The sequence below is a fragment of the Ochotona curzoniae genome, unplaced genomic scaffold (genome assembly GCF_017591425.1).
Source record: "Ochotona curzoniae isolate NIBS_2020 unplaced genomic scaffold, NIBS_Ocur_1.0 contig_3520, whole genome shotgun sequence".
Taxonomy (NCBI): domain Eukaryota; kingdom Metazoa; phylum Chordata; class Mammalia; order Lagomorpha; family Ochotonidae; genus Ochotona; species Ochotona curzoniae.
Window position 1 is genome coordinate 12,738,454 of NW_024465894.1, and position 26,784 is coordinate 12,765,237.

Here is a 26,784-nt window from a genome sequence, read left to right on the forward strand (position 1 = left end):
CACCTTGTGATACAGTGGGCAAAGCCACTGGCTGTGAAGCCAACATTCCATATGGGCACTGATTTCTATTCTGGCTGCTCCTTTTGCTGTTCAGTTCCTTGCTAATGTGCTGAGGAAATTAGTGGGGAATGGCCTAAGGCCTGGGGCCCCTGTGTGAAAGACCTGGAAGAGGCTGCTGGCTCCTGACTTTAAAGCCTGGCCCAAACTCGATGTTGGAGCCATCTGGGGAGTAAACCAGTGGATGGAAGAACTCTATGTCTACCTCTGCTTCTCTTTCAAATAAATAAATCTCAAAAGGAAAAAAAAAAAAGGGATCAAAGATCAGATACTACAGCAAAAGATACTAGTATAGCCCTATTGGTCATGGAATTAATAAGGATTTTAGGAGCTCTGGACAGATGCTGAGTTGAAAGACCAAATCTGTTTCTCGCGGATTTAGGCAGATCTAGGATATAAAACGAGTTTCTAGTTCTTCCAATGTGGAAAAGGAAAGCTGTGTGGTGGGATTCTTCTAAGAAGAGGTCAGAGCTGGTTAGTCCCTGTTTCCTCCCAGGTTTACCTTGAGATTTAGTCTTGAGCATCTGCCTGTCTCATATGGCAACAGAGCTGGTTGGAGGTATCCTCCTCAGTTACCAGTCCACCCCATCTTCCCCAGTAGCAAGGGGAGACTAGCAGGAGTGTTCAGCAGCCAGCAAAGGCTGGCAGACTGGGCTGGGCTCAGGAGCCAGTACAGTGCCACACCCACTGTGTGCTGTGAGAATGCTACTTGCTAAGCGAGAGCCAGCAGATGGGCATGGGGAAACTTTAATGAACCAGCAGAGGAGAGTAGCACATATGGAAGCTAATTCTGTCCATTGAGTCTGCAACTTAGATCACTGTTTGGCTGGCTTGGGCATGCCCTAGAAAGAGTTGGAGTGTTTGTGAAACCAGAGTAATCCCAGAGGTTGAGTCCCTCTGACCTGATATGAAGGAGGCCTTAGAACATGTCTGACAAATTGGGAGATGCTATTGAGGCTGAGTCCAGATCCTGCTCTGGAGAGCATGGGCACCAGACCAGCACCATGAATTCCGCCTGGCAGCTTTTATGAATGGGGGCTCTTGGGGTGTGGGTATTAGATGCAATGGATAGGATACTACTGAGGGCACCCACAGCCTATATCAGAGTGCCTGTACTTGAGTTCTGACTGTAATTCGGATTCCAGCTTCCTGCTAATGTACCCAGTGGGGGCCAGCAGGTGATGGCTCAAGTACTTGAGTCCCTGCCACCCACCTGGTAGACCTAGATGGAGTTGTGGCGCTCCTGGCTTTGGGCTGACCCAGCCTTAGCTGTTGTAGGCATTTGGGAGAATGAACCGGCAGACAGAAAATTTCCCTCACCTGGATTTGCAAAGAAGGTTTGTTTTAAGCCTTTTTAAAAAAGGCATAATTTTTTTTAAAGATTTATTTATTTTTATTGGAAAGGCAGATATACAGAGGAGAAGAGACAGAAGTATCTTCTGTCCGATGATTCACTCCCCAAATGAACGCAATGGCCGGTGCTATGCCAATCCGAAACTAGGAGCCAGGCAAGGACTTTAGCCATTAAGCCACTGCACCGGGCCCATAAAAAGGCATAATCTTAAGCCCCACCCAGACCTGTGGCATCAGGGTCTGCAGTTTCCCAAGGCCTTCCGGTGATTTCCCTCCCTGAAAAGCAGAGGAGGCAGTGGCTGCCAAAGGACTCTTAGGCTCCTGGTGTGGAAGTTGGGTTCAGAAGATGCAGGAGAATCCCAGAAATTGCTAGAATGAAGCTCCCCCACCTTGTGATCACTGCAGTTAGGCCAGTGTGGGTCACTCCTGTTCACTTACCTTGGTTCTGTGATCCTGAGTCCAGTCAAACCACAAGGCCTGGAGCAATGGCTCAATAGCTCAAACTTCACCATGCAAGCACCAGGATCCCATATGAGCTTCAGTGTGTGCTCTGGCAGCTCCACTTCACATCCAGCTCCCAGCTTGTGGCCTAGGAAAACAGTGGAGGACGGCCCAAAGCCTTGGGACCCAGTACCTGCTTGGGAGATCCGGAGGAGGCTCCTGGCTCTTGGCTTTGGATTGGCTCTGCAGCTGTTTGGGGAGTGAACCAGCAGGTGAAATATCTTTCTGGTTCTCTGTAAATCTACCTTTCAAATTAAGTAAATAAATAAATCTTTTTTTAAAAATGCCACAAAGCCAGAAAAAAAACTCCAGCTCCAGGATGGTGGCGAGGCAGCTGCTCCCCAGAAACAGGAACTCGAGGAAGGTGGCCTCGATGGTGTGTGATGCCGTCAGAGGAAATGAGTGGTGGTGAGCTACAAAGGCTGCAGACGGAGGGGAGCTGCAGCTCCGGGCCTGCTGCGCCTGTCTCCACGGCAGAGCCCTGAGCGTCTGCCCAGCCAAGTCCATCTGGCTGGATCCATAAAGAGCTTGGGCTCCTGGCATTTCTCAGGAGGTATATGTATACTGATGACCACGTACAGATGCTGAGCTCCCCAAGGCACTGAAGATCTCCTCAGGCCACAAGGGTTCCGCGGGCCTCCTAGCACCCCGGACGTGGGCAGCCTTCCTCAAGGCATCCACCTGCACTAAGCCACCTTCTGAGAAAGCGGTAAGTACATTTTTGTTTTCTCACACCCCCAGAGCACCGCCAGCACCACCACCCCACAGGTGAGTAGGCTTTCCTCACAGCTGGGAGAAGGGAAAGTAGTCTCCACCAGGGTTGTATGTGGGCATCTCAGAAGGCACTGGGGGTTACTCTCTACCCTGATCACCTCCTGCAGACCTGCACGCTCCCTGCAGCTCCCCTGCCTGTCCATTATGGCTCCCACCTCAGTTACTGCAACTTGTTGTGCTTTCTGGGCCAATGTTCCAAGGCCATTGAGCATGAAGGGTCTATGTTGGCAGCTCTAAAGATTCATCCAGCAATGGTGCCCACAGTGCCTCCCCGAAGTGGGAGGCCTCCCTTCCGCTCCATCCGGGTTCATCCAGCCCAGATAGGAAGGAAGGCTATCCTCAGCAGCCCAGAAGCAGTGTGCAAGGCGGGAGTGGGAACACAGGCTGCTTCTGGGGCCCCATATGGGGCTGGGGCGCAGACCTCAGTGGCCTTCACTCATTCTTTCCTTCCGCCCACGGGCCTGGGTCCCCAGCACATGGTAAAGCCGCCCAGAGAGAGGTGTGGCTAATGACTAGATTCCTTCTCAGTAGTGTCTGCCAAGACCTCCTCTGGGGTGGGGGTGGGGGATCTGCCCACAGCCGCACCTTCTATGACTGGAGCAGCAGGCTTCAAAGAAGTCCTGGCTGAGAGCAGCCTCGGATTGCCCTGGGCCCATCCCCCCACTCCACCTGCAGAGGGAAGTATGGTTGCTTGCAGGCGCTACTGTGGTCTTGCTGAAAGATGGGAAAGGAAGCTAGATGCCTTGTACCCTCTGTGCCAAGCTCCAATTATTGTCCCTGCACGCCATGCAGTGAGAACTGCGTCCCTGAGCCACAGCCTGCTGAGTCTGAATTGACCACCCAGAGACCCCTTCTACCCCAGGGCTGGTGGTCCCTTACTGGGGTCTCCTAGACTCCCCCTCTGCAAAATTAAGCCTCTAGTGTGAATTGAAGGTTTGCACTTAAAAAAATCATTTGTTGTGATAAGGCACAGTTACAAAGAGATCATCCGTCTACTGGTTCACTCCCCAGTTGGCTCTAAGAGAGGCTGATATTGTGGCATAATGCATTAAGCTGCCACCTACAGCTCTGGCATCACATTTGTGCAACAGTTCAAATCCTGGCTATTCCACTTCCAATCCAACTCCTCCTAATGTGCCTGGGAAAACAGAAGAGGGTAATCCAAGTGCTTGGGCCCTTGAACCCATGTAGAAAACCTGGAAGCTTCTGACTCCTGGCTTCTGGCTTCCAGCTTAGGCCTAACCTAGCCCTGCTCACTGTAGCCATCTGGGGAGTGAATTAGTGGATAGAAAAGTAAATCCCCAGCGCGATGGCTTAATGGCTAAATCGTTGCTTTGAAAGCTCTAGGATCCCATGTTGATGTTAGTTCATGTTATTTTTATTGGAAAGGCAATGTACAGAGAGAAGGAGAGACAGAAAAATCTTCCATCCACTGGTTCATTCCCCAAATGGCTGCAGTGCTGGAGCTGGGCTGATCCAAAGCCAGGAGCCAGGAGCAGCTTCTTGCTCTTCCATGTGGATGTAGGGTCCCAAGGCTTTGGCCCATCCTGTACTGCTTTCCTAGGCCACAAGCAGGGAGCTGGAAGAGAAGTAGAGCAGCTGGGATATGAACTGATGCCCATATGGGATCCCAGCACATGCAAGACAAGGACTTTAGCCACTATGCTATGGCACCAGACCCTGAAAATAAATCTTTAAAAAAGAGAGAGAAAAAAAGAAAAAGTTATAACACCCTGGGCTGGGCCAGACCAAAGTCACAAGTCAGGAGTTTCTTCCGGGTTTCTCACATGGGTACAGCTATCCAAGGAGTTGAGCCATCCTCGTCTGCCTTCCCAGGCACATTAGCAGAGAGCTGGATGGGAAGTGTGGCAGCTGGAACTCAAACCAGTGCCCTTGTGGGATGTGCATTGCAGACAAAAGTTGAACTTGCTATGCCACGTGCCAGCCCCTTACACAGGATCTTTACTGCTCTGGCGAGCCTGGCATAGGACACCACAGTAACAACAGGCAGCCATCTCAACCAGGCATTATGAGGTTCAAGGATTAAGAAAGAGCCCATGGTGCTACGAGGCCCTTCTCTGAACTCCTCCCCACTGGGCTCCAGCCTCAGCAGGTGCCTGGCCCAGAGCAGCAGCTTGGAGAATACAAGTTGCCTGCCACCAAACAGGGGTGGTCAAGCCCTTTCACCTGTTGAAAAGACAGAGTGCACTTCTCCCTCTCCCAGCACTGTAGTGTTGGGCAGGTTGGCACCACCCTAAGAACCTATGGTCCTCACCTGTTCTAAGTCATTCTCAGAGCTCATCACTACTTCTGCTCACTGGATTAGTGTATCGAGTGCCATCAGTGCCCTCTGTGGGAAATGGGAGAGCAGAAATCCTCAGCCTCATGACACTGGAGGACAATGGTAGGTTGAACAAGGAAACAGGACCAGCATTAGGTACAGTGGTTAGGTCATGGGATGCTTGCAACTTGTCAAAGTGTCCAGGCTTGTGTTTCAGCTCTGCCTCTCACTCCAGCTTCCCATTGACACACCCAGGGAGTAAGCAAGCAGTGGCTGATTTTTGGGGGGGCCTCTGCCAGCCTTAGGGCAGGCCAAAGTTGAGTTCCTGGTTCCTGGCTCCAGCCTGGCCCAGCCCCAGGTATTTCAGATATTTGGAGGAGTGAACCAGCAAGTAGTACATGTACGTCTCTGCCTTACAAATACATTCAGTTTTAAAAATTGTTGGAAACAAATAATTGCTCTTAATAAATTCAGCCTTGCAGAGGAATGCAGCAGGTAGCAAAGAGAGAGCAGCTATGGGGAGGCCTTGGATGAAATGACAAATGTCGACGTTCCAGACAGGAGACAGGAAATGTTGGCCCCGGGCGGGTTGTTCACAGCTTTATCTCTCACCCTGTGTGTCAGTTGCTGTTATCCCCATTTTTCAGATGATGAAATGGAGGCAAGGAGAGGGGAAATGTACTGACAGCTAGTTGCTTCCCCCTCCCCTCCCCCCCCCCGTCACCGCCAAGCCTGCCCTGTGACAGCAGTGTTATTGCTCAGTGTCACCTCCGCTTGTGACATGCTCCCTCCGGTCCCCCTTGCCTACCTCTGTCCCTCGCCATGGGTCCTGACGCATAGGAGTGAACACACTGCCCTTTTCCTGCCTGCTGCCTTCTGGGGCAGAGCCTGAGGCTCCAGGTAAACCACAGGAACTCAAGGGCACTTCAGGACAAGCCTGGGTCTTGGAGAAAGCTTCCTGAAGAAAGGGAGCCTCGCACCCTGACCCAGGAGACACAAGCAAAGGCCTGGAAACACACGTGGTAAGGGTGGAGGAGGCAGAGGGTCCTCCTGAGGGAGGGGCTGGCATGGTGGGGGGCAGGGCTCAGGGTGGGAATGATTCTCCTGGGAAATAGCAGCACTAGGCTGGGGACAGGGGGTATCCAGGGTCAGGTGGAGCCTTGCGTGCTGTCTCTTTCAGATTCCTCTCGGTGACTGTCCTCTGAGCACACTGCTGCGGAATGATGGGCAGTCTGCCCAGCAGAGGGAAATCCCTGGCCAGCCCAAGCTCCTGCCCCTCGGCCCCAGGCCCAGGCCCCACACCCCTGCAAGCAGGTAAGGTTCCAGGAACTGGGGCAGCCAGGTCCTTCCCAGGTCCTACAAGGATGTACCACCTCTGCGTTGCACCTCAGTTACCACTGAGCACCTGCTGTATACCAGCCCCTTCCCACCCAGCCCTACCGGTGGGGTCTCTGCTCTGAGACACCTAATCAACGGGAAATAAGAGAGGAGAGTGAGCTCAAGCTCTGGCTGGCACTAGTAGCCAGAAGGGCTCTCTGGACTCTCCTCCTCACCTCCTTCCTCACAGCTGAGCTGGCCAGCCCCACCACTGTTGCTCTCTAGGGCTGCAGCAGCCATTTCAGGAGCCATGAGTCACATGTAGCTGGGAAATGCCAATTTTTAGTGTCTGGGGTTGTGAGTGAGGGGGATGCCAGCATCCCATAAGACCTCTGGTTCAAGACTGAGGTGCCCTGCTTCCAGTCCAGCTCTCTGCTCATAGAGGGCAGCAGCAGCTGACCCAAGTGCTTGGGCTCCTGCCACCCTCGTTGGAAGGCTCAGATATGGAATTCTGAGTTCCCGGTGTCAGCTTGGTTCAGCACTGGCTGTGCAGCCATTTGAGAAGTGAATCAGCAGATGGAAGATTTCTCTTCCGCCCTCTCCCTCTCTGTTGCTTTTATAAAAAAGATTTTAAAATTAAAAATTTTTCTCTGTCATGATTGACATGCACAATAGCTACATGCAGCTCACAGCTACTTTAGTGAATAGCACAAAATGCTGGAACTTTTTTTTTTTTAACTTGAAAGGCAGCATTATATAAAGGGGAGAGGCAGAGGGAGAAGCCTTCCATCTGCTGGTTCATTCCCCAAGTGGCTGCAATAGCTAGAGCTGGGTTGGTATGGAGCTGGGAGCCAGGAGCTTCTTCAAGATCTCCCACATGGTTGCAGGGAGCAAAGGGAGTTGAATTGGAAGTGAAATAGCTGGGACTTAAACTGGAGCCCATATTGGGTACCAGTCCCCGCAGGCAAAGGCTTAGCTGCTGCACCACCACCGGCCCATTGGACATTTCCATCATTGCAGAAAGTCCTGCTGGATCTAAGGGTGCTATGAAAAACAAAGTAGTATACACAATGGATTGGCTGAGCTGATAATTGTGATTTTTGTTAGTCCTATATTTTTAAAAAAGGATAATTGGACAATAAAAGTATCCTAAGGAGTTATACTATTTTGATATCAGAACTATGGTCCTAGGTCTCTTTCTTGTGCTTACAAGCAACATACAAATCTTTCCTCCAATTGCATCTTGATTCGCCTGTCAAGTCCTGGGGTTTTCTCAAGACACAAAATTAAGGGACAAGGCAAGGGACCCAGGCGGGAACTGGCTCATGTGGGGCCTGGCAGGGCTGGGTGCTGCAGGGCCAACTGTAGGTTGTGCAGGAGCTGTTCCTGAGGCCTGGGGCCAAGTCCCTGCTCCCTCTGCAGCCAGAGCACCCTTTGTTTTCCCTGGCGTGGGCCCACAATTTAGGGGATGAGGCCCACCCACCAGGGGGAGGAGATATGCCTAACTCAGCCTCCTGATGGAACATTCATCTCATTAAAAAAAAATAAAAAGTCTAGATTGGTATTTGGCCAACAGTCTGGATACTGTGGCCTCACTGCAGGGATCTAGAAGATGAATCATCACCATCAGTTCCAACCAGGTCATTCGATTCCAGGCTGTGTTCCAGGAGGCAGGCGGCAGACACACAACACACAGCAGAACACAGCCACCTAGACACCCCTGCCTGGGCCGGGATGTCGCTACTCCTGGCCTGTCCAGGACAGGACACCTGAAGCTTCACCTCCCTAAACCCTGCCTGCCTCAGTGCCATAGGGCCCTGTGGCTGGCGAGGCAGCTGCAGTGGGCAGCCAGCAGGCAGGAAGAGCCCTGGGAACCACAGGGCCTCCCCTCAGCTTCCTCTGAATCTCATCCCAGGCAGCTGGCAGGTGTCCTGTGCCCCACCCCATGTTGGGGGGTTGGTGTGAGCCAGGGTAAGCTGAGCCTCTCAGCAGCCCTGCCCTGGATCCCAGTGGGAATCTGCTCCTCAGACATCCTCTCACAGGGCCACTTGTCTATCAGCCTTGCAACCTTCTGCCTTCTTCTGAGACTCTGTTACACATCAGATCTCTGGGTGGGGCCTGGGAACAAATTACAATGGTGGGCAAGACGGACCCAGTCCCTGACTTCAAGTGCAGAGAGCTGAAGGCAGGGCTGGACATGGCAGCACTAATGAGGGCTGGTGGTGTTAGAGCTGGGTGACTGTGTCGGGGGGCCCTGAGTAAGGGCAGGCTTCTTCACCATGATGCTGCCAATGGCTTTTACCCTTCTGGGGTGCAGGGCCAGGGTTGGGCAATGGGCATGAAATGCTCACAGCCTGCCGTGCTCCACCAGGTATCCTGCTGCACTGTGAAATCCTGGCTTATACCTCAAAGAGGCTCCTAAGAGAGACCTTCCTGGACCACGCGGAGCTCCAGCCTGGGTTCCCAGGGTTCTCCATGCGGGTCCAGAATAGGGTTTGCTCTTCCCAGCCCGCCCAGTGCAGAGCCCTTTCTGTCACCAGCCTACCCCCTGTCCCTATCTGTCCGTCTGCTCTGCTGCTTCTCCCAACTTCCTGGGAGGTAGCACCAAGTTCACTGACACCCAGTTGCTTGCTTGCTGTCCTTGACTGCTTCTTCGAGCTCAGGGTATTCACCTGCTAACCGTCTGAGAAAGTGAGGTGGGCAGGCAGAGGAGGGTGTACCTGCACCCGGGCTCTGCAGGCAGAGGGAGATCTTGATGGGTGAGGCTGGGGAGATGAGTCCCGGCCAGAGGGAACCACACGCACTGGACACCCAGCCTTATGGCCTGCTGTGTGCTCAGGACTGTTTCCCATGTGGTTGGGATCTGAACTCCTTCTGATTCTCTGACCACAGACATCATCACTGCCACCTTACTCAGCCCAGCCTGGGCCTGAGACAGTGGTATGGGGAAGGAACTGAGCCTAGGCTGCCATGGTGAGTCAGGAATTGCCCGAAGTAATCGCATGCTCCTGCCAGGGCTGACCCAGCAGGTGCTCCATGAGTGATGGCAGAGTTGGGCGTGGGAGGAAGGAACACTTGATTGTACCACGCAAACCTGCAGGCATCTGCACTGGGCTAGGCCTGGGACTGTGGGCATGGGGTGGCCCCTCTTACTCACCATGGGAGGATCACAGCACCCCAGGTTTACAAATCTGTGGAGCCAGGGTGCCCTCCAGGAAGCAGAGAGGCGAGATGCAGTTCCCACTTAGAGTGAGGGAGCAGTGGGATTCTCCCTGCAGGGGTCCTTGTGCTTGCCCATGCCCACCACAGCATTCCCACGGGTTTGGGGACCCTGACCCCAATCACTGGCCTTTCCTAAACTCCCTCTTCCCAAGCCCTGCCCCCTACCAATCAACACCTTCCAGAAGCAGAGCTTAGTTCCATGCCTAGAGCTGAAGTTTTTTTTTTTTTTTAGATTTATTTATTATTTTTATTGCAAAGTAAGATATATAGAGAGGAGGAGAGACAGAGAGGAGGATCTTCCGTCCAATGATTCACTCCCCAAGAGACTGCAATGGCTGGAGCTGTCCTGATCTGAAACCAGGAGCCTCTTCCAGCTCTCCCACGTAGATGCAGGGTCCCAAAGCTTTGGGTTGTCCTGGATTGTTTTCCCAGGCCAGGGAAGTGGGGCTGCCAGGATTAGAACTGGTGCCCATATGGGATCCTGGTGCATGCAAAGTGAGGACTTTAGCCACTAGGCCGTGCCAGGCCCTGAGCTACAGGTTTTTAAGATTTCTTTCTTTCTTTCTTTCTTTCTTTCTTTTTTTTTTTTTTTTTTTTTTGATGGGGGAGGAGGTTTAGATTTATTTTTCCATTTGGAAAAAAAAAAAAACCAAAACTTTTTTTTCATTTGTTTGAGAGGCAGAGATCTCTTTTTGGGGGGAAGGTGGGGTTAAAGATTTATTTGTACTGCAAAGTCATATATACAGAGAGGAGGAGAGAGAGAGGAAGATCTTCCATCCAATGATTCACTCCCCAAGTGACCACAAAGGCTGGTACAGTGTCAATCCAAAGCCAGGAGCCAGGAACTTCTTTCCGGGTCTCCCACGCGGGTATAGGGTCCCAAGGCTTTGGGGCGTCCTTGACTGCTTTCCCAGGCCACAAGCAGGGAGCTGGATGGGAAGTAGGGCCACCAGGATTAGAACCAGTGTCCATATGGGATCCTGGCACATTTAAGGTGAGGACTTTAGCAGCTAGGCCACCATGCCAGGCCCTGAGCTACAGGTTTTTAAGATTTCTTTCTTTCGGGCCCGGCGCGGTGGCGCAAGTGGTTAAAGTCCTCGCCTTGCACCCCCGGGATCCCATATGGGCGCCGGTTCTAATCCCGGCAGCCCCGCTTCCCTTCCAGCTCCCTGCCTGTGGCCTGGGAAAGCAGTCGAGGACGGCCCAAAGCTTTGGGAACCTGCACCCGCGTGGGAGACCCGGAAGAGGCTCCTGGCTTCGGATCGGCATAGCATCGACCCGTTGCGCTCACTTGGGGAGTGAATCATCGGACGGAAGATCTTCCTCTCTGTCTCTCCTCTCTGTATATCCGCCTTTCCAATGAAAAAATAATAAAAATAAATCTTTAAAAAAAAAGATTTCTTTCTTTCTTTCTTTTTTTTTTTTGATGGGGGAGGAGGTTTAGATTTATTTTTCCATTTGGAAAAAAAAAAAAAACCAAAACTTTTTTTTCATTTGTTTGAGAGGCAGAGAGTTCTTCCATCCACCAGTTTACTACCCAAACGGCAGCAGCAGCCAGGGCTGGCCCAGAGGGAAGCCTGAGTCCAGTATTCTAGCTCTTCCCACTCAGTATCCCAGGATGGACAGTAGCAAGAAGCTGGAATGAGAAGCAGAGTCAGGATTTGAACCCATGTCCTCCTGTGTAGGCCGTGGGCATCCAGTTTTTAAGTTGTTGAAGTAGCAGAAACTGTTCATCAAAGTTTTTGAAAGGGGCTGATGCCAAGGTCCCCTAGGCCTCTTGCCATGTGAACTTGAGGTCTCTTGGGGCCCTTGAGACCTGTCTGAGCACCCTGCCCACCCGCCAGAACCCTGCAGAACCCATTGGAAGGTCTTTGGATATCAAAGTGCCTGTGGGTGGAGTGGGAAGCCCTTGTGCTTGGAGTCTTAGGATTCTGGAGATGACCCCAAGTTTGTGCTCAGTGCTGGGATGGGCAGAGTTTGACTGTGATGTCGGAGCTTGAGCTGCTTGTAGAAAACCTCGTGCCACTTGCGTGGCTGGGTGGAAGCGGTTGGCTAGCTCGGCTGGAGCCCGGAGCCTGGTGATTGACCAGGCTGTTGCCAATGAAGCATTTAGGCTGCACTTACGCTTTTCTGCAAACATTGTCGGGAGACACTGGGAGTTCTGTGTTCACGGGCTGGCCTTGCTTGGCTTACAGAAATTCCAGGTTTAAGGGTCAAAGGAATTTTTTACCTCACAAGGATTACTGTCTCTGTCCCCTCCATCCAGAAAAGAGCCAGGCTGCAGGCGTGGCCCTGGGCAGCTTCCCAGCAGGCAGCCAGACAGAGCCATCACTGAGATTGGGGGAACCGGTGACCATCCTCTCTGAGTAAGTCTGTGGCAGCAGCTGTGCTCATGGGGACGGGCGCCCATCCTCCAAGCAGAAAGTTGTGTGGTGGAGCATTCACACTCCACACTCATGGGGAAAAGCAAGGCGTGGGCCACTTCCAACAGGGAGCCTTGTCACGCCCACCTGCCACACCCTGGCTCCTGTGGTTTTGGTGCAAGGAAGCCTGGGAAACCATGGGGGCTGAGCCAGTGCCTAGCTTCTGGGGTCCTGCTCCTCTGCAGGAGGTGGCTGTCTCCTCTCTCCACGCAGGGATGGAGACTGGTGGACGGTGCTGTCAGATGTCACGGGCCGGGAGTACAGCATTCCCAGCGTCCTTGTGGCCAGAGTGTCCCACGGGTGAGTGCCCAGCCCAGGCATCCGAGGGAGTGAAGGGGTTTCAGAGCTGCCAGCCCACCCCACCCTGTCCTGCTGCAGGTGGCTGTATGAAGGCCTGAGTCGGGAGAAGGCTGAGGACTTGCTGCTGCTGCCTGGGAACACTGGTGGGGCCTTCCTCATCCGGGAAAGCCAGACCAGGAGAGGTGAGTAAGCACGGCCCCCACACGGCCATGGAATCGGGGGCACCCTCAGTCATCTGGCCCAGCCTGTGTGGCCAGATGAGAGGCAGTTCACAGAGGCAATAGGAGACTTGAATGGAGCTGTGACTGAGATGGATTGCAGGATGCTTGGCCTGGGACCCTGGTGTGTGAGACCCAGTGGTGCCAGGTGGCCTGCGGGAGCTGCACCTGGGGGGCTCCCTGGGCTGACCTCCACCCAGCCCCTCCTGCCCTTTGCAGGCAGTGTCAGTACCCCCACCTTTACACACACAAACACCACTCTATGGAGCCCCTGGTGAGGAGCTGGCCCCAGTGCAGCGGCTGCAAACAGGAAACCACAGCCATTGTGCTGACAGGGCCAGGGCCCTGCAGACCAGCGCTGAACATGAGAAGCCACAGGAAGTGCTCCGTGCTCAGCTGCCCCCTTACCACTCCCCTGTGGCCTGGTAAGACCCCAGGAGTGCAAGTGACCTGGCCTTGCTGCCACTCTGTCCCTTTTTAAGATGGTCTCTGTGCATAAGAGCTTAGGTGAGTGATAGACAAAGCACAGCATGAACACAGGGGTTTCCAAGATTCTGTCATGACCAGCATCAAGGTCTCTGGCCAATACCGGAAGGAGGGGGTCAGGGTGTAGTTCTCCTCAGAAAGGAAGATACCTGGGGCTGGTGTGATGGCTCAACAGGCCAATCATCCACCTGGGGCACTGGCATCCCCATATGGGTGCTAGTTCATGCCCTGGCTGCTCCACTTCCTATCCAACTTTCTGCTGATGGCCTGGGAAGGCAGTGGAGGGTGACCCAAAGCTTTGGGACCCTGTACCTGCATGGAGACCAGAAGAAATTCCTGGCTCCTGACTCCTAGCTTCAGATCACGAAAGGAGCAGGCTTTCTCATATTCTAGTCGAAAGGCAGACTTGCAGAGAGAGCTCTCATCTGCTAGTTCACTCCAAATGCTGGCAACATCCTAGGCTGGGCCGGGCCAGAGCCAATGACCAGTAACTCCACTTGGGTTTGCCATGCGGAAGGCAGGGACTCAGGCCCTTGAACCATCACCTGCTGTCTCCCAGGTGCATTAACAGGGAGCTGGATTGAAGCAGAAGTCAGACACATTACTACAGATGCAGGCATCCCAAAGGTTAGCTTGACTTGCTGCACACACCCGCCCACCCCTTTTCTGACGTCTAATCCCCCATCCGGAGCTCTGATTGGGGGCCCTTTTTGTCACTGACTGGGCCAGAGGGTATTGCCCTGTGGGTCTCAGCACCAGCTGGAGAACTTGCTAGAGTGAGGATATCTGGGCCCACACCTAATACCCGCACCCTTGAGGCTGCGTAGGACCTGAGAAAGTTTCTCCAAGTTCTCAGGTGGTGCAGGTGCTGCTGGTCTAGACCTTGGCTATAGCACCCCACCCCTAGAGGTGCTGGTGCCCCCAGGTCGGGCCAAGAGGGAGAACTCATGTGTGCAAGCAGCCAAGAACATGGTGGGGATTGAGGTGACTGCTGCTTTGGGTACCTGGCCCACGTATTTCTAAGCAGCTGTGTGTGACTGTACACTGCAATCTGTGGCCCTGGAGTGGCTTGACCCCACAGCTGAGAGGTGGCAGGGATGTGGGCCCCACCATATGCCCGGCTCAGGCTGCCAGGGGCAGAGGTCAGCATGGTCTCCTATAATCTCACTGTAGGGAGGCAGACTGTAGGAGTGCATGCCTGTGTTCTGGCACTTGGCTCTGTGCATTGTGTGAGGTTGGGGAGCAGGCCAAAGTCTTCAGGGAGCTGTGCCCCGGCCTGGGGCCAGGGCAGATCCAGGCCATCGGTTCCCTGTGGAGTCTTTCTGGGGAGAGGACTCTGGGTTGGAGTGACCTATCTTGGTGGAGGTGGGAAGCTGTCCCAGGGGTGAAGTGGTCTGGTGGAGCCAGTAGCCTGTTGGCTGTGTGTATGGTGGGGAGGTGGCCACCGGAGCGGTGACTCAGACTGGGACTGGGTGAGAGGTAGCACTGTTTACCAAGGTGGCAGATGGTGGGAGGATGGAGTTAGAGTCACCCCAGCAGGGCTCACAGTGGGTTAGTAAGGTGGGGTGGAGGGTTGGACAGCAGCAGGAGCGCATGGTACCACAAGGTGCAGGGCTTCTCTTTCTAATCAGCTCTCTGCTAACGTGCCTAGAAAAGAAGTAGAGGATGGCCCAGGTACCACATGGCAGATGAAGCACCTTGCTTCAGCTTGGCCCAGCTGAGGCTGTTGTGACCATTTGGGGAGTAAAGCAGCAGATGGAAGATCCTGCCTTGATTTGTTCTTTTTTTTTTTTTTAAAGATTTATCTATTTTTATTGCAAGGTCAGATATACAATGAGGAGAGATAGGAAAATCTTCCGTCCACTGATTCACCCCCAAGTGACTGTAATGGCCGATGCTGACAATCCGAAACCAGGAGCCAGGAACTTCCTCCAGGTCTCCCACGGGTGCAGGAACCCAAGGCTTTGGGGCATTTTTGACTGCTTTCCCAGGCCACAAGCAGGGAGCTGGATGGGAAGCTGGGCTGCTGTGATTAGAACCGGCGCCCATATGGGATCCTGGTGTATTCAATGTGAGAACTTCAGCAGCTAAGCCACTGTGCTGGACCCTCCTGCCTTGATTTGTAACTGCTTTTCAAGTCTTCCACATATGACCCAGCCTGGATGTTGTAGGTATTTGGGGAGTGAACCGAGTGCACCCATGTTCTCTCCCTAATTTGCCTTTAAAAGTGGTTGCTATAATTGTAAGGATTTGGGGTCTGTATATGGGGGACCCTGAGAATGGTTCCTTCTTGTTCTAAGAGTTCTGTAGAACTGGGTCATTTCTAATTGTCTGGTGAAAGCCTTCTGGAGCCAGAGCTTGCTTTCTGGGCAATTTAACTCAATTACTCAATAGCTATACACTCAACAGTTATAATGTTACTTTGTGTTTCCTCCTATTTGTAATAGCAATTTTGATCACTTTTTAGTTTTGTTTTTAATTGGAAAGTCAGATTTACAGAGTAGACAGAAAGATCTTCCACCTGCTGGTTCACTCCCCAAATGGCCACAACAGCTGGAACTGAGCTGATCTGAAGCCAAGAGCCCAGAGCTTCTTCTGGGTGCAGGGTCCCAAGGCTTTGGGGCCATCCTCTGCTGCTTTCCCAGGCCACAGGCAGGGACCTGAATGGGAAGTGGAGCAGCTGGGTCCTGAACCAGTATCCATTTAGAATCCTGGCACATGCAAAGCAAGGATTATAGCCAATAGGTTACTGTGCTGGGCCCATGAACTCATATTTCTAAAATATATACAAGTATGTGTATGTGTCATATAAGGTCTAGGCTACTGTGCTGAGTCCATGAAATTTTTTCATGGGCCTGGCACAGTAGCCTAGTGGCTAAAATCTTCGCCTTGTATGTGACAGGATCCCATATGGGCACCGGTTCTAATCCCAGTGGCCCACTTCCCACCCAGGGAAAGCAGTCGAGGACAACCCAAAGCCTTGGGACTCTGTACCCAGGTGGGAGAGCTGGAAGAGGCTCCGGGCTAATAATCTGCTCTTCCTCCTTTTCCTTTTCCTTGGGAGGTGCCATTCCTGTTTAAAAAGATTAAAGAACACAGTGCAGGGAGACAGGGCTCTCCCATCCGCCTGGTCACTCCCTGCGTGGCCCCAACAGTCCGTACTAGGCCAGCCTCTGTGCATTCTGCTTGCCCTCTGCTTCTGCCTGCAGTCATTTACACTGCTGTATGGTACTCTACAGTCTGCACGATCCTTTGCCTAGTCCCAATGGGCTGTTGACAATCCTAGCTTTCACAAATGCTGCCACTGTGACTATGTCTGCCCATGTGTTTCTAAGGTCACATGTCCACAGTGGAACTACTGGGGGTCTGTGTGGTCAGCCCCGCTTGTTGCTAAAGTGGCTGGTACTATTCCAGCAGCAGGGATAGTTCTGCTGCTTCTCACCTTGCTAACAACTGTAACCCCCCGCCCCTGCCATGTACAAACAGCTGCTACCTACTGTGGGCTCACCTTGCCCCAGTGTCCACCCTGAAGGTCTGTGCAGGGACCTCCCATCATCCATTAAGAAATCTGATTTAACAGCCAAGTGTCTGTCCCTGTGTGGGTGTGTGCAGCTGGGGCAGGGTCCCAGCAGGACATCATTGCCACCCTGGTCCCTTGTCTCCAGGCTGTTACTCTCTATCAGTCCGCCTCAGCCGCCCTGCCTCCTGGGACCGGATCCGACACTACAGGATCCAGCGCCTCGACAACGGCTGGCTGTACATCTCACCGCGCCTCACCTTTCCCTCACTGCAAGCCCTGGTGGACCACTATTCAGGTATGGCCCTCCCTCCCTACTGGACAGAGGGCATCCCTGAGCTGGGAGGCACAGGCTGGGAGCTGGTCTTCGGCCCAGATTCATACCTTGTCCTGTAGGGGATTTACCAGGGCTGCCTCGGGTGGTGCCGGGAAGTCCTCTCCTGGGAGCACTAGTCAAGCAGGGGCAGGCACCTGCAGTGCTCCTGCAAGGGCCTGTGCTTGGCGGCCTTCTCTCAGCCATGATGGTGTGTTAGCTGACCCAGATGTGCATGGTGAGGTTGTAGCCCAGAGCACCCTGGACTGCACCCCAGCCTCTGAGACAACAACTTGGGGTTCACAGGCCGTCAGATTTGGTGACCATCTCCCCCATCCAGTGTCATAATGTTAGTGAGGATGGGGAGCAGGGGAGCGTGTGGGGGGTGGGGGGGAACTGCAGTGAGCACCGTCAAGGCCCTGGTCTCCCCCACAGAGCTTGCAGATGACATCTGCTGCCTCCTTAAGGAGCCCTGTGCCCTGCAAAGAGCAGGCCTGCCCCCTGGCAAGGACATACCTCTGCCAGTGACAGTGCAGAGGGGGCCACTCAACTGGGAAGAGCTGGACAGGTGAGAGTCTCCCAGAATCCTGAGCGGGGAAACAAAGCAGCTAGCAGGACCTCCCTGGGAACCCACAAGGCGGGATGTGCCTGGGCACCCAGGAAACCGGAACTAGACACCTGAGCCCAGCCAGGGCTTAGAGAGGTCAGGGAGGGGAGAGGGCCTGTGAGTCCAGGCAGGCAGGATGGAAAGGCGTGAGGATCCCAGTCCTGAGGGCCGAGGTGACAGGGAACAGGGCGCCTGTGCCTCAGTTGTCAGGAGATGCAGAGTAGAGAGCTGTGTGACCTGTGAGGACTGACCCTGGCAGGAGACCACTCCTTGACCACCACCTCTCTCTGTACACAGCTGCCTCCTATTTGGTGAGGGAGTGGAGGCTGCAGGCCAGGAGTCTCTCCTCAGCGAGGGGCTCCGGGAGTCCCTGAGCTCCTACCTCAGCCTGACTGACCACAGCTCCTTGGACGATGCCGAAGTCCAAAGCAGAGGCCGGAAGGAGAGCCGAGGTGGCTGCACATAGAACTCCTACCTGGTTGCACCAGACTGGTGCCACAGAGGTGAGGCCATGTGCTCAGTGCAGGGTGGGCTGCTCTCTCCCCGGGACTCTCAGGCAGTCACAGGCCTTGTCCAGGGCTATCACCTCCTCAGCAGCTCCCCCTGGGGTCAGCAAAGAGCTGCAGAGTTTGGGATTTCAGTGTGGAAACCACTGTTGGCGCTGCGCACACCTGTACCCCGAGCAGGCCAGGTGGTGGGCTGGAAGGCACAGGTATTCAAGGGCCCGATGACTTCCCCAGCAGCAGTCTGTCCCTCGCCACCACTTACCTTTCCTTCTTAAGTCCTGGCTTAGCTCTCAGCTTCTTCCTGTGGCTTAGTGGTCAAACCTGGTCCCTTCCCTAGTCACCTCAGCCTTGCCATCTTGTGGCCAAATGCAGAATGACACTTCCTAGCAGCCTGATTCCAGGCCGCATTTCGGAAGAGGGGCTTGGCTGGAAGTGCTAGGGGAACAGGAAGGTGGCTCCCAGCATGGTGAGAAGGGCATCACCAAGTATCAACAAATTCCCAATTAATGAATGATTTGATTTATTCAAGTATCTGAAAACATTCTCTAATGGAAACTGTTATTAGATGCTGCTGTACTGTGCAATGGCCCATGAAGTATTGCCACACTGTTTTCAGAAGACTTGAAATGCCACTGATAGTTTAAAAAACTGTGCACCTGACAGAAGACCGAGGAAGACAACTGAATGTGTTGTCAGGATCCAGAGGCGCAGCAGCTAAAGCAACAGCTCCTAGCGTGCAGCCAGTGGCCACCATGTGCCAGCATCCGGCAGGAAGGGCGGCGAAGGACTCACTCAGAAATACTTCCCAGAGGGGAACGGTTCCTTAAAAAGTCTTAGGGCACAACCCTGTAGCAGAGACGCCCGACACACGGATTCTTTGTCCAGTAAACATGGGTCTTCCAAGTCCCACGCAGCTGGGGTGGCTCGACAGTTATGCTTCTGTACTGTGCCTGAGGGGCCTCTGGATGGGGCAGGGAGCGGGTGCGAGTCGCGCAGCCTCAGTCATAGTGGATGGCAGTGTAGAAGATGATCCAGATGACCTAGGGAGAGCACAGCAACATCACAGGCCACCGGGCCCCACAGTGTGACTCCACGCCCCAGGATAAGGACAGCAGCTGCCATCATGTGCACGGGGGCCTGGCTGCACTAAGATGGGGCTCTCTTTACAGCATGACAAGTAGGTACAAGATTCCAGCGTCACACCCTGTGACACGGAGCACTCCCCTCTGCTATCTGGACTCCAGGACCACCCTGGTTTTCATTTACTCCAATTACAAAGCATCCACAGTGGAAGCCTGTGCACACTACTGACCACTTCCTTCTCGTGCCTCCCCGCACCCGGTCATCTGGGAATCCATGTTTGTCTTTTCAGATTTGCCTATTGCAGACATTCTGCACAAACACAACTCTACAACATGGGCTTCTGGGTCTGCTGTGTGGGTGCATGTGGCAGCAGCAGCCCTCCCTCAGCTGTCCCCAGGCAGCAGCATTTGAGCTGTGTGCCTCCTTAGATCCTGAGGGCCAGACACGGTCAGGGAGCCGAGGCGGGGTCGGCCCCAGGTGCACATACAGTGACGTCGCTGTGCAGTCTCTCACTGCACTTAGGATACGGTGGCTCCAGAGGGGCCGTACTCTTCAGCCTCTGGAGGAATCTGAGCAGCAGCATTGGGTCATAGAGTGTAATCTAGTCAGTGGACTCTCCCCGAGTAGTAAACACCCTGAGAGGAGTGGTGCCCACTGTAAGGCGTTGGTGTCCTTACCATGAACAGGGCAAAGGAGGTCATAAAGCCTTCCTTGGTGAGCTCCCACGTGCCGCCGTACTCCTCCTCATCAATCTGTAGGTAGTTGCTGAAGTAGAGGTACAGGACTCCCGCATTGATGAGGCAGAATCTGCAGAGGGCAGACAGCAGCCACACCATGAGCTCAGCAGCCGCGAAACTCCCTGCACCTCCATCTTTCAGGGCTCTTCCTGGCACCATGCCACCTTGGTTAACTGGGCAGGATTCGGCTTGGGAGGAGGCCACGTACGGGCCTTCTGTGAGCAGATGCAATGGGCTGGAGCCCAAGGTAGGTCCACAGTCACATTTCAGGATATGACAGTGAACAGTGTGAAGTCAGAGAAGCAACTGAATGTGGAAAGCAACAATGCCCGGGGGCCAGTGTTGTGGCTCATGGGGTACGTCTGCCATCTGTGATGCTCGTACCCCATTTGAGTGCCAGCTGAGTCCTGGCTGTTCCATCTCTGACCCAGCTCCTGGTGATGTGTCTGGGGAAGCAGCAGAGGATGTCTGAGCCACTGTGAGTCACAAGAGACCCAGGTGGAGCTCCAGGCTCCTGGGTATGAGCTGGCCATTGAGGCCATTCAGGAGTGAACCAGTGGATGGAAGACTTCTCTTTCTCTTCCTCTGCCTTTCAACTAAATATAAATCTTTCAAAAACAAATCCTGGGACCCCGCCAACTCTGACCACCTTCTGTTGACAACTTTCCATGTGGACAGGCTGACAGCCAGGACAGGTGGGAGCTTGGGAGGCCACTGTGAGGCTCAGCCCAGGCTGACTTTGGCCCTGTTCTCAGGGCTACATGCTGAGCAGAGGGAGCGGGGAAAGAGACGCTGGAATCCAACATCGGGTGTTCAGAGGTGGACAGGCGTGCTTCAGGCTCCCCCAGGCTTTCAGGATGGCAGAGCTGCCATCTACACACTGGCAGGATGGCAGCCAGTGTGTAGACAGAGCAAGGTGCGTGCTGGCAGTGAGGTCAGAGGATCACAGTAAAGACTGACTCGCAGTGGGTTAAGGAGATGAAGTCTGTCCCGCCTCCCAGGGCCATGCCACCCACAGAAAAGGCTGCTGCTTGTTCCACGCTAAAGGGTCAACAGATCCGCTAACAAGAGGCCAGCATCACAGCGCAGTAAGTTAAGCCTCTGCGGAGCACCCCACGTGGGTACTGGTTCAAATCCAGGCTACTCCACTTCTGGCTCCAGCTCTTTGCTAACGGCTTAGGAAAGCAGTGGAAGATGGCCTGGGTGCTTGTGCCCTGGACCCCCATGGAAGACCTGGAGGAAGCTCCAGACTTAGGATGGGACCAGCTCTGGCCACTGAGGCAGTCTGGGGAATGAACCAGTGGATGGAAGATCTGTCTCTTCTAACTATGTCTTTCAAACAAAAATAAATCTAACATAAATAAATAAACCCAACAGCACAAGCATTCTCTAAGCACCCACAGGTCATGTGACAAATTCTAAGACATAGGTGAGGGGGGACCTCTCGAGTAGTGCACAGCTGGGGCGAGCAAGGCAGAAACGGAACACCAAGACCCAAAGAGATGGAGGCACTGGGCCTGACATGATAGTGTAGCAGTTAAAGTCCTCACCTTGAACGCACTGGGATCCCATATGGGCGCCAGTTCTAATCCCAGCCAACCTGCTTCCCATCCAGCTCCCTGCTTGTGGCCTGGGGAAGCAGTTAAGGATGGCCCAAAGCTTTGGGACCCTGAACCCATGTGGGAGACCTGGAAGAAGCTCCTGGCTTCAGATTGGCTCAGCTCCGGTTGTTGCAGCTACTGGGGAGTGACTCATTGGACGGAGGATCTTCCTCTCTGACTCTCTTCTTCTCTATATATCTGCCTTTTCAATAAAAATAAATAAATCTTTTAAAAAAAAAAAGAGAGAGAGATGGAGGCACTTAACAAGCGAGCAGTTCAAACAGCATTAAGAGGAGACCCAGCATTAAGAGGGGCCAGGCCTGTGTAGCTGCATCCAAGGGAACAAAGGCAACCTGAGTAGACGATCAACTTCCAAGGCATTTCCAAGTGCAAGGAAAGGTACCAGCTGCAGCCACAGATGCTGGTCTCTGGCACGGTCTCCTGTGACTGAGCTCCCACTCACTGTCTTACCGTCCCACTCAACATGGGAGAAGACCAAGCTTCTAAGTTACACAGCTAGAATCAGAATGCAGAGCATTCCATGATGTGTGGGTACAGTAGGAGGAAGCCACTGGTCTAACTCTGGTCCTGGCTGTGTCACTGCCAGGCAGGTGACATCAGAGAAGACCCCAGATGTGTGCCAGCACTCAGAGCCAGTGCTGTTCCTCTCCCAACCCCAAGCAACCTCTTGCTTGGGGTGTCCCCATTCCACTGGCATGCCCCCTCTGCTCAACCACTGAAGGCCTGGCGGGGCCAGGACCAAACCAACATTCTCAGGATGTGTCTCAGTGCCTCCTCAGGTCTTCAGTGTCCACCCTGCCAAGGCTAGGCAGCACACACACTCTGGAGTCCCTGCACAAACACCTTCGTATCAGGGCAAACCATCACCATGGTTAGCACAGGGGATGCTACTACAGCCCTGCCCCCATTCCAAGTCTCACTTGTTGTGGTTTCTGCTCCCCACAGCCTGAAAATGTTGAATGGAAATAAACAGCTTATAAGTTTCAAACTGCATGCCATTCATTCATGCCCAGGGCCTCTACAGAGCATCTGCTACCCATCTACCAGTCACTGCAGGGTGAGGACATGAGTCTCTGAGAGAAGACATGACTTGCCCCAGTTCCAGGGTTCAGGAGGTGGGCCTGGGGGCAGGACTGTGCCCTCAGGAGGTGGTTCTCAGGAGAGGGCTGCTTCCTTCAGGCTGAGCCCAACCATCTGCTTCCTGGCTGGCACTGCCATCCTGCCTCTGCATGTGTCCCGCCACCTGGCCAGCCTCGGATGCCAGGCCAGTGGGGCTACCTGCAAAGCTGCCAATGACAGAACCCCTCTTTCCTAAGCAGCTTCCCTCAGGCACAGGTCAGGGAGTCAAAAAGCCGGGTACTCCACTGAGTGCCTGTCACAACCTCACAGGGATTCCCACTGCACACACACTTCCCACAGTGCACTGCTGCAGTTGTCCTAGCCCATCCATTAGTAATGTTTTCCTGCGCTTGCAGGCTATATCACGTGGATGGAAATATAGGGAAATCATCCAGTACTCCAAGGGGTTTCAGGCTTCTGCTGGGGGTGGGGTGGGAGGAAAACCCTTGTGATATATCCCTTTGGATAAAGGGAAAACTGGTATATGTTGTTGTCTGACAAAAAATGCCTGAAATCTTTCACCTCTTGCCCTAATGAAAGAGAATAACAGGGCCCAGCACGATAGCTTATTGGCTAAAGGACTCGCCTTGCATGTGCCGGAACTCCATCTGATGACGGTTCATATTCTGGCTACTTTACTTCCCACCTGGCTCCCTGCTTGTGGCCTGGGAAAGCAATCGAGGAGGGCCCAACATCTTGGGACCCTGCATCTATGCGGGAAACCCAGAGGAGGCTCCTGGCTCCCTGCTGCTTCGGGTCAAATCAGCTCAATTCCGACAACTGCAGAAACCTGCGGAGTGAACCAGTGGATGGTGGATCTTTGTCTCTCTTCTCTGTATATCTGACTTTGCAATAAAAATAAATATATCTAAAAAAAAAAAAAGAGGACCTGGTGCATAGCATAGTGCCTTAAGTTCTCGCCTTGCAAGCGCTGGGATCCCACATGGATGCCAGTTCTAATCCCTGCGACCCCGCTTCCCATCCAGGCTTCCCAAAGCCTTGCAATCCTGCACCAGCGTGAGAGACCCAGAAGAAACTCCTGGTTCATGGCTTCGGATTGGCGCAGTTCCAGCCGTAGCGGCAACTTGGGGAGTGAATCAACGGACGGAACATCTTCCTCTCTTTTCTCCTCTCTGGATATCTGACTTTCCAATGGAAATAAATATTTAAAATATATATATAGTATTGGGGCCCGGTGCGATAGCATAGTGGTTAAACTCCTCGCCTTGCATGTGCTGGGATCCCATATGGTCACTGGTTCTAATCCTGGCAGCCTTGTGATCCTGCACCAGCGTGAGAGACCCAGAAGAGACTCCTGGCTCCTGGCTTTGGATTGGTGCAGCTCTAGCCGTTGCAGTCACTTTGGGAGTGAAACATCGGACGGAAGATCTTCCTCTCTGTCTCTACTCCTCTCTGTATATTGCCTTTCCAATAAAAATAAATAAATTTTATATATAAAAAATAGTATTAGAGAAATGAATATCAAGAGATGTGATCGGGGCTAGTGCTGTGATGTAGTAAGTTAAAGCCACCGCCTGCAGTGCTGGCATCCCATATGCGTGCCAGTCTGAGCCCTGGCTGCTCCACTTTTAACACAGCTCTCTGCTAATTGCCTGGGAAAGCAGCAGGAGACGGCCCAAGCCTGGGTCCCTGTATCCATATAGCAGACCCACAGGAAGAGCCACGCTCCTGACTTAAGATCAGCCATTACAGCCATTTTGGAGAATGAACAGCGGACTGAGGGTCTCTGTCCCTCCTTGTCTGTATTTCTGCCTTTTAAACAAAAATAACAACAAATTATGCAAACACCCTTAAGATTCATGCCCACGTCCCAAACCGCCTGGTGACAACTCCATCCATGGGTGCAGGGACTCACTTTAAGTGACTGGTAAACTGAGCCATGACTAGGGGATACCACCTGCCACACTTGCAAAGTAGGATGTGGGAGGAGTCAGCCCCCTACTATGGGCTGCTTCGGGAAGGTAGGGGCCTGAAATAACTTCTGCCAAGACTCAGCACGTCCAGCACAGAGCCAAGTACAAACTAAGTCCACAAGTACTACTCCTGCAAGCACCAAAGTGGACTGTGTGCCACCTCCAAGGAATACGGTCAGCCCAGTTTCAGGAGGTAGTGGGCCTGGCCTGAGGCTCGCCCTGGACCTGTGGACTTGACAGTGCTGTAGTGGATCGGGGTGAGCCACGCAGAGGCCACCTCCTCCCTCACACAGCTCTAAAACAGTAATGGCTCTTCCCCGAAAAAGGAGAGTAAAACCTCTAAAAACAAACTTCAGCCGCGGACCACAGGACACTTACCCTGCTATTCCCAGGAAGCCCCGTAAGGGCAGCACTCCCCAGATGACCCCCAGGACCACAGCAATGATCTGGCGGAACCAGTAGATCACATCTAAAAATTCATCCTGCAGGGAAGACAGAGACATTGCCTGCATTACCTGGAGTGTCGTGCAGAAGCCTTCTCCAGGGGACTCCCCCAAGGACACCCCTCAGCTAGTCTAGAATGCTGTAAAAACAACATGTCTAACAGCTTAGGTGACCACTTCCAGTCTGAGGTCCAGACCAACACCTCTGGGATAAGCAGTTACTTTTCAGAAAACTAACGGGCTTGCCACTAAACAGCCGTGCCAGTCAACTGTACTGCCGGACCTCAGGAGCTCAGCTAGCCCTGAAGGGGTGGGGGACCCACCAGTCCGACAGCAGAGCTGTGCACACACCTGAAACAATTCGCCCAACCCCAAGTCTTAGTTAAGTCACACCCAGGAGAGGAGGACTGGCAGGTACCAGCGTTATCTGCCTTCCGCAGGAGACTGGGGCTGCTGACCTGCCCTAGATTCCAAAAACCAGTCCTTAAACCAGGGCAAAGGGCGTGACACAGCAGATCAGGAACCGCCCGAGGTTTTGCAAGACCTGGGGGGCAGGGCAGGGGCAGAGCAAAGGCACCTTCAGGACGGGCCTCCCACCCCCTGAACTGGAGCAGGGCAGGGTAGTGACGGGGCCTCCCCAGCACAGCCAGCTCACCAAGTCCTGAATGCCACGAAGGACACCCCAAAGCCCCACTTGGCACACACTTTTGGTGGTGCTTCTCTCGTAGTCAACCTCGCGCTCTCAGGTCTTTCTCAACCACCGATTGAGGGTTGTGGCTAGGGCGGGAGAGCCCCCGGCACACACCGGGCATGCAGGGGGGAGTCGGTTACTGTCGGGGCTGCCGGGGCTGCCGGCCGGTAACGCTTCACAGCTGAGATCACGCACGCTCCAGCGGGGAGCAAAGGGCGTAGGCCGAGCTGGATCCAGCCTGCTCGTGCCCCTCTCGGACACACGCCCTGCCCGCAGATGCCATGTCTTCGCCGCTTCCGCGTGTCCGCTAACGTCGCCCTGACAGCGCGGGGCCACTGCGGGTCGAGGGGGCAGGTCCAGGTTCGTCCCCCCTGCAGCTCACCTTGTCCTCCCAGGCCGCGTCGCTCCGCAGCACCTTGCTCCACACGGACACTCGGAGGGCCCCGTTGGCCAGCTGCGGCTGCGGCGGCTCCTCCTTCCGCCGCCCGCCGCTCATCCTCCCCTTCACGCCGCCCTTGGTCGGGCCTGGGGGCGCGCGGGCCCACCCAGAGGGAGTCGGCGGGTCACGGTGAGCGGCGCGGCGCTCCGGTCCTGACAGCGCGCGGCGGAGTCGCCGTCCCGGGTCGAGCCGTCAGGCTCCGCTTGCCCCGCCGAGCCGGCTCCGCGGACCGAGGGGCAGGCCGCGCGCCGCGTCCCCCCGCTGACGTTCCCGCGCAGCCAATGGACACCTTGGTGACCCGCGGAAGTGACGCACCGCTTCCGCCAGGAGCGCGCGGTACGGTGAGTCGGAAGGAACAATCTTGGGACGGGATGGCGGCGCTGTGGAGACTGAGGCCCGGGGTCTGAGGCGAAAGCGGAGGCTGCGCGGGAGCGCCGTCCTGTCAGCCCACAGCCCCTAGCCCCGAGGCGGCAAGGCGTTTCCTTCGCCTCTGGAGGCTGGACTTGGAGACCCGCGCCACGCCCCGGGAGCCCCACGGTGTCCGGCAAAGATTCAGCCGCCAAGTTGGAGGTGTTCACTCTTTTCTAGAACAGTTAGCACCTCAGCTTCTCGTTTGGCGGCTGTGAGCCCTGAGACCCCAAGAGGGGGTGGGGGGCCTTCCTGTCTGAGGTTCTGTGGTCAGCGGGAACCACCCACGGGCGGCTCGGCTTGCAGGGAGCAGTGCGGGAAGCAGAGTCCCGCTCTGGGTGTGGGGACGTCTGCGGTCCATCTGTCACATCCCGTGCTGTGCGGAGGCGCCCAGGGCCATCACTGTATGCCCTCTCCCCCACCCACCGCATGA

General features: G+C 54.2%; 2 protein-coding genes across 8 annotated transcripts; one reads left to right on the forward strand and one right to left on the reverse strand.

Moving 5' to 3' along the window:
* The first annotated feature begins 2,349 nt into the window (after positions 1-2,349).
* Positions 2,350-23,447, forward strand: SLA2 (Src like adaptor 2). 6 transcript variants are annotated; one of them, XM_040981523.1, is made up of 10 exons: positions 2,350-2,620; positions 5,614-5,988; positions 6,147-6,280; positions 11,772-11,871; positions 12,142-12,228; positions 12,307-12,410; positions 16,598-16,747; positions 17,198-17,330; positions 17,667-17,872; positions 18,441-18,590. In XM_040981523.1, the coding sequence occupies exons 3-9, from the start codon at positions 6,187-6,189 to the stop codon at positions 17,833-17,835; spliced, it is 837 nt and encodes a 278-aa protein (XP_040837457.1). In that variant the 5' UTR covers positions 2,350-2,620; positions 5,614-5,988; positions 6,147-6,186; the 3' UTR covers positions 17,836-17,872; positions 18,441-18,590. The 6 variants fall into 6 exon arrangements, with proteins under 6 accessions (XP_040837457.1, XP_040837458.1, XP_040837456.1 ...); XM_040981524.1 differs by lacking the exon at positions 5,614-5,988; XM_040981522.1 differs by lacking the exon at positions 2,350-2,620 and having other exon boundaries at positions 5,362-5,988.
* RAB5IF (RAB5 interacting factor) lies at positions 18,003-26,152 on the reverse strand. Of its 2 annotated transcripts, none has more exons than XM_040981528.1 (4): positions 25,887-26,152; positions 24,749-24,852; positions 19,634-19,765; positions 18,003-18,941 (listed from the first exon to the last, which is right to left on the reverse strand). In XM_040981528.1, the coding sequence occupies exons 1-4, from the start codon at positions 25,998-26,000 to the stop codon at positions 18,878-18,880; spliced, it is 414 nt and encodes a 137-aa protein (XP_040837462.1). In that variant the 5' UTR covers positions 26,001-26,152; the 3' UTR covers positions 18,003-18,877. The 2 variants fall into 2 exon arrangements, with proteins under 2 accessions (XP_040837462.1, XP_040837463.1); XM_040981529.1 differs by having other exon boundaries at positions 18,003-18,915; positions 19,636-19,765; positions 25,887-26,145.
* Between the last annotated feature and the right edge of the window lie 632 nt (positions 26,153-26,784).

Coding starts and splice junctions, on each gene's coding strand:
- SLA2 (XM_040981521.1), top strand. CDS start 11,606: ATGAAGCATTTAGGCTGCACTTACGCTTTTCTGCAAACATTGTCGGGA. Junction 11,872..12,141: donor CCGGTGACCATCCTCTCTGA/GTAAGTCTGTGG, acceptor CTCTCCACGCAG/GGATGGAGACTGGTGGACGG. Junction 16,748..17,197: donor CCTGGTGGACCACTATTCAG/GTATGGCCCTCC, acceptor TCTCCCCCACAG/AGCTTGCAGATGACATCTGC.
- RAB5IF (XM_040981528.1), bottom strand. CDS start 26,000: ATGAGCGGCGGGCGGCGGAAGGAGGAGCCGCCGCAGCCGCAGCTGGCC. Junction 24,853..25,886: donor ACGCGGCCTGGGAGGACAAG/GTGAGCTGCAGG, acceptor TCTTCCCTGCAG/GATGAATTTTTAGATGTGAT. Junction 19,766..24,748: donor GGCTTCCTGGGAATAGCAGG/GTAAGTGTCCTG, acceptor TGCCCTCTGCAG/ATTCTGCCTCATCAATGCGG.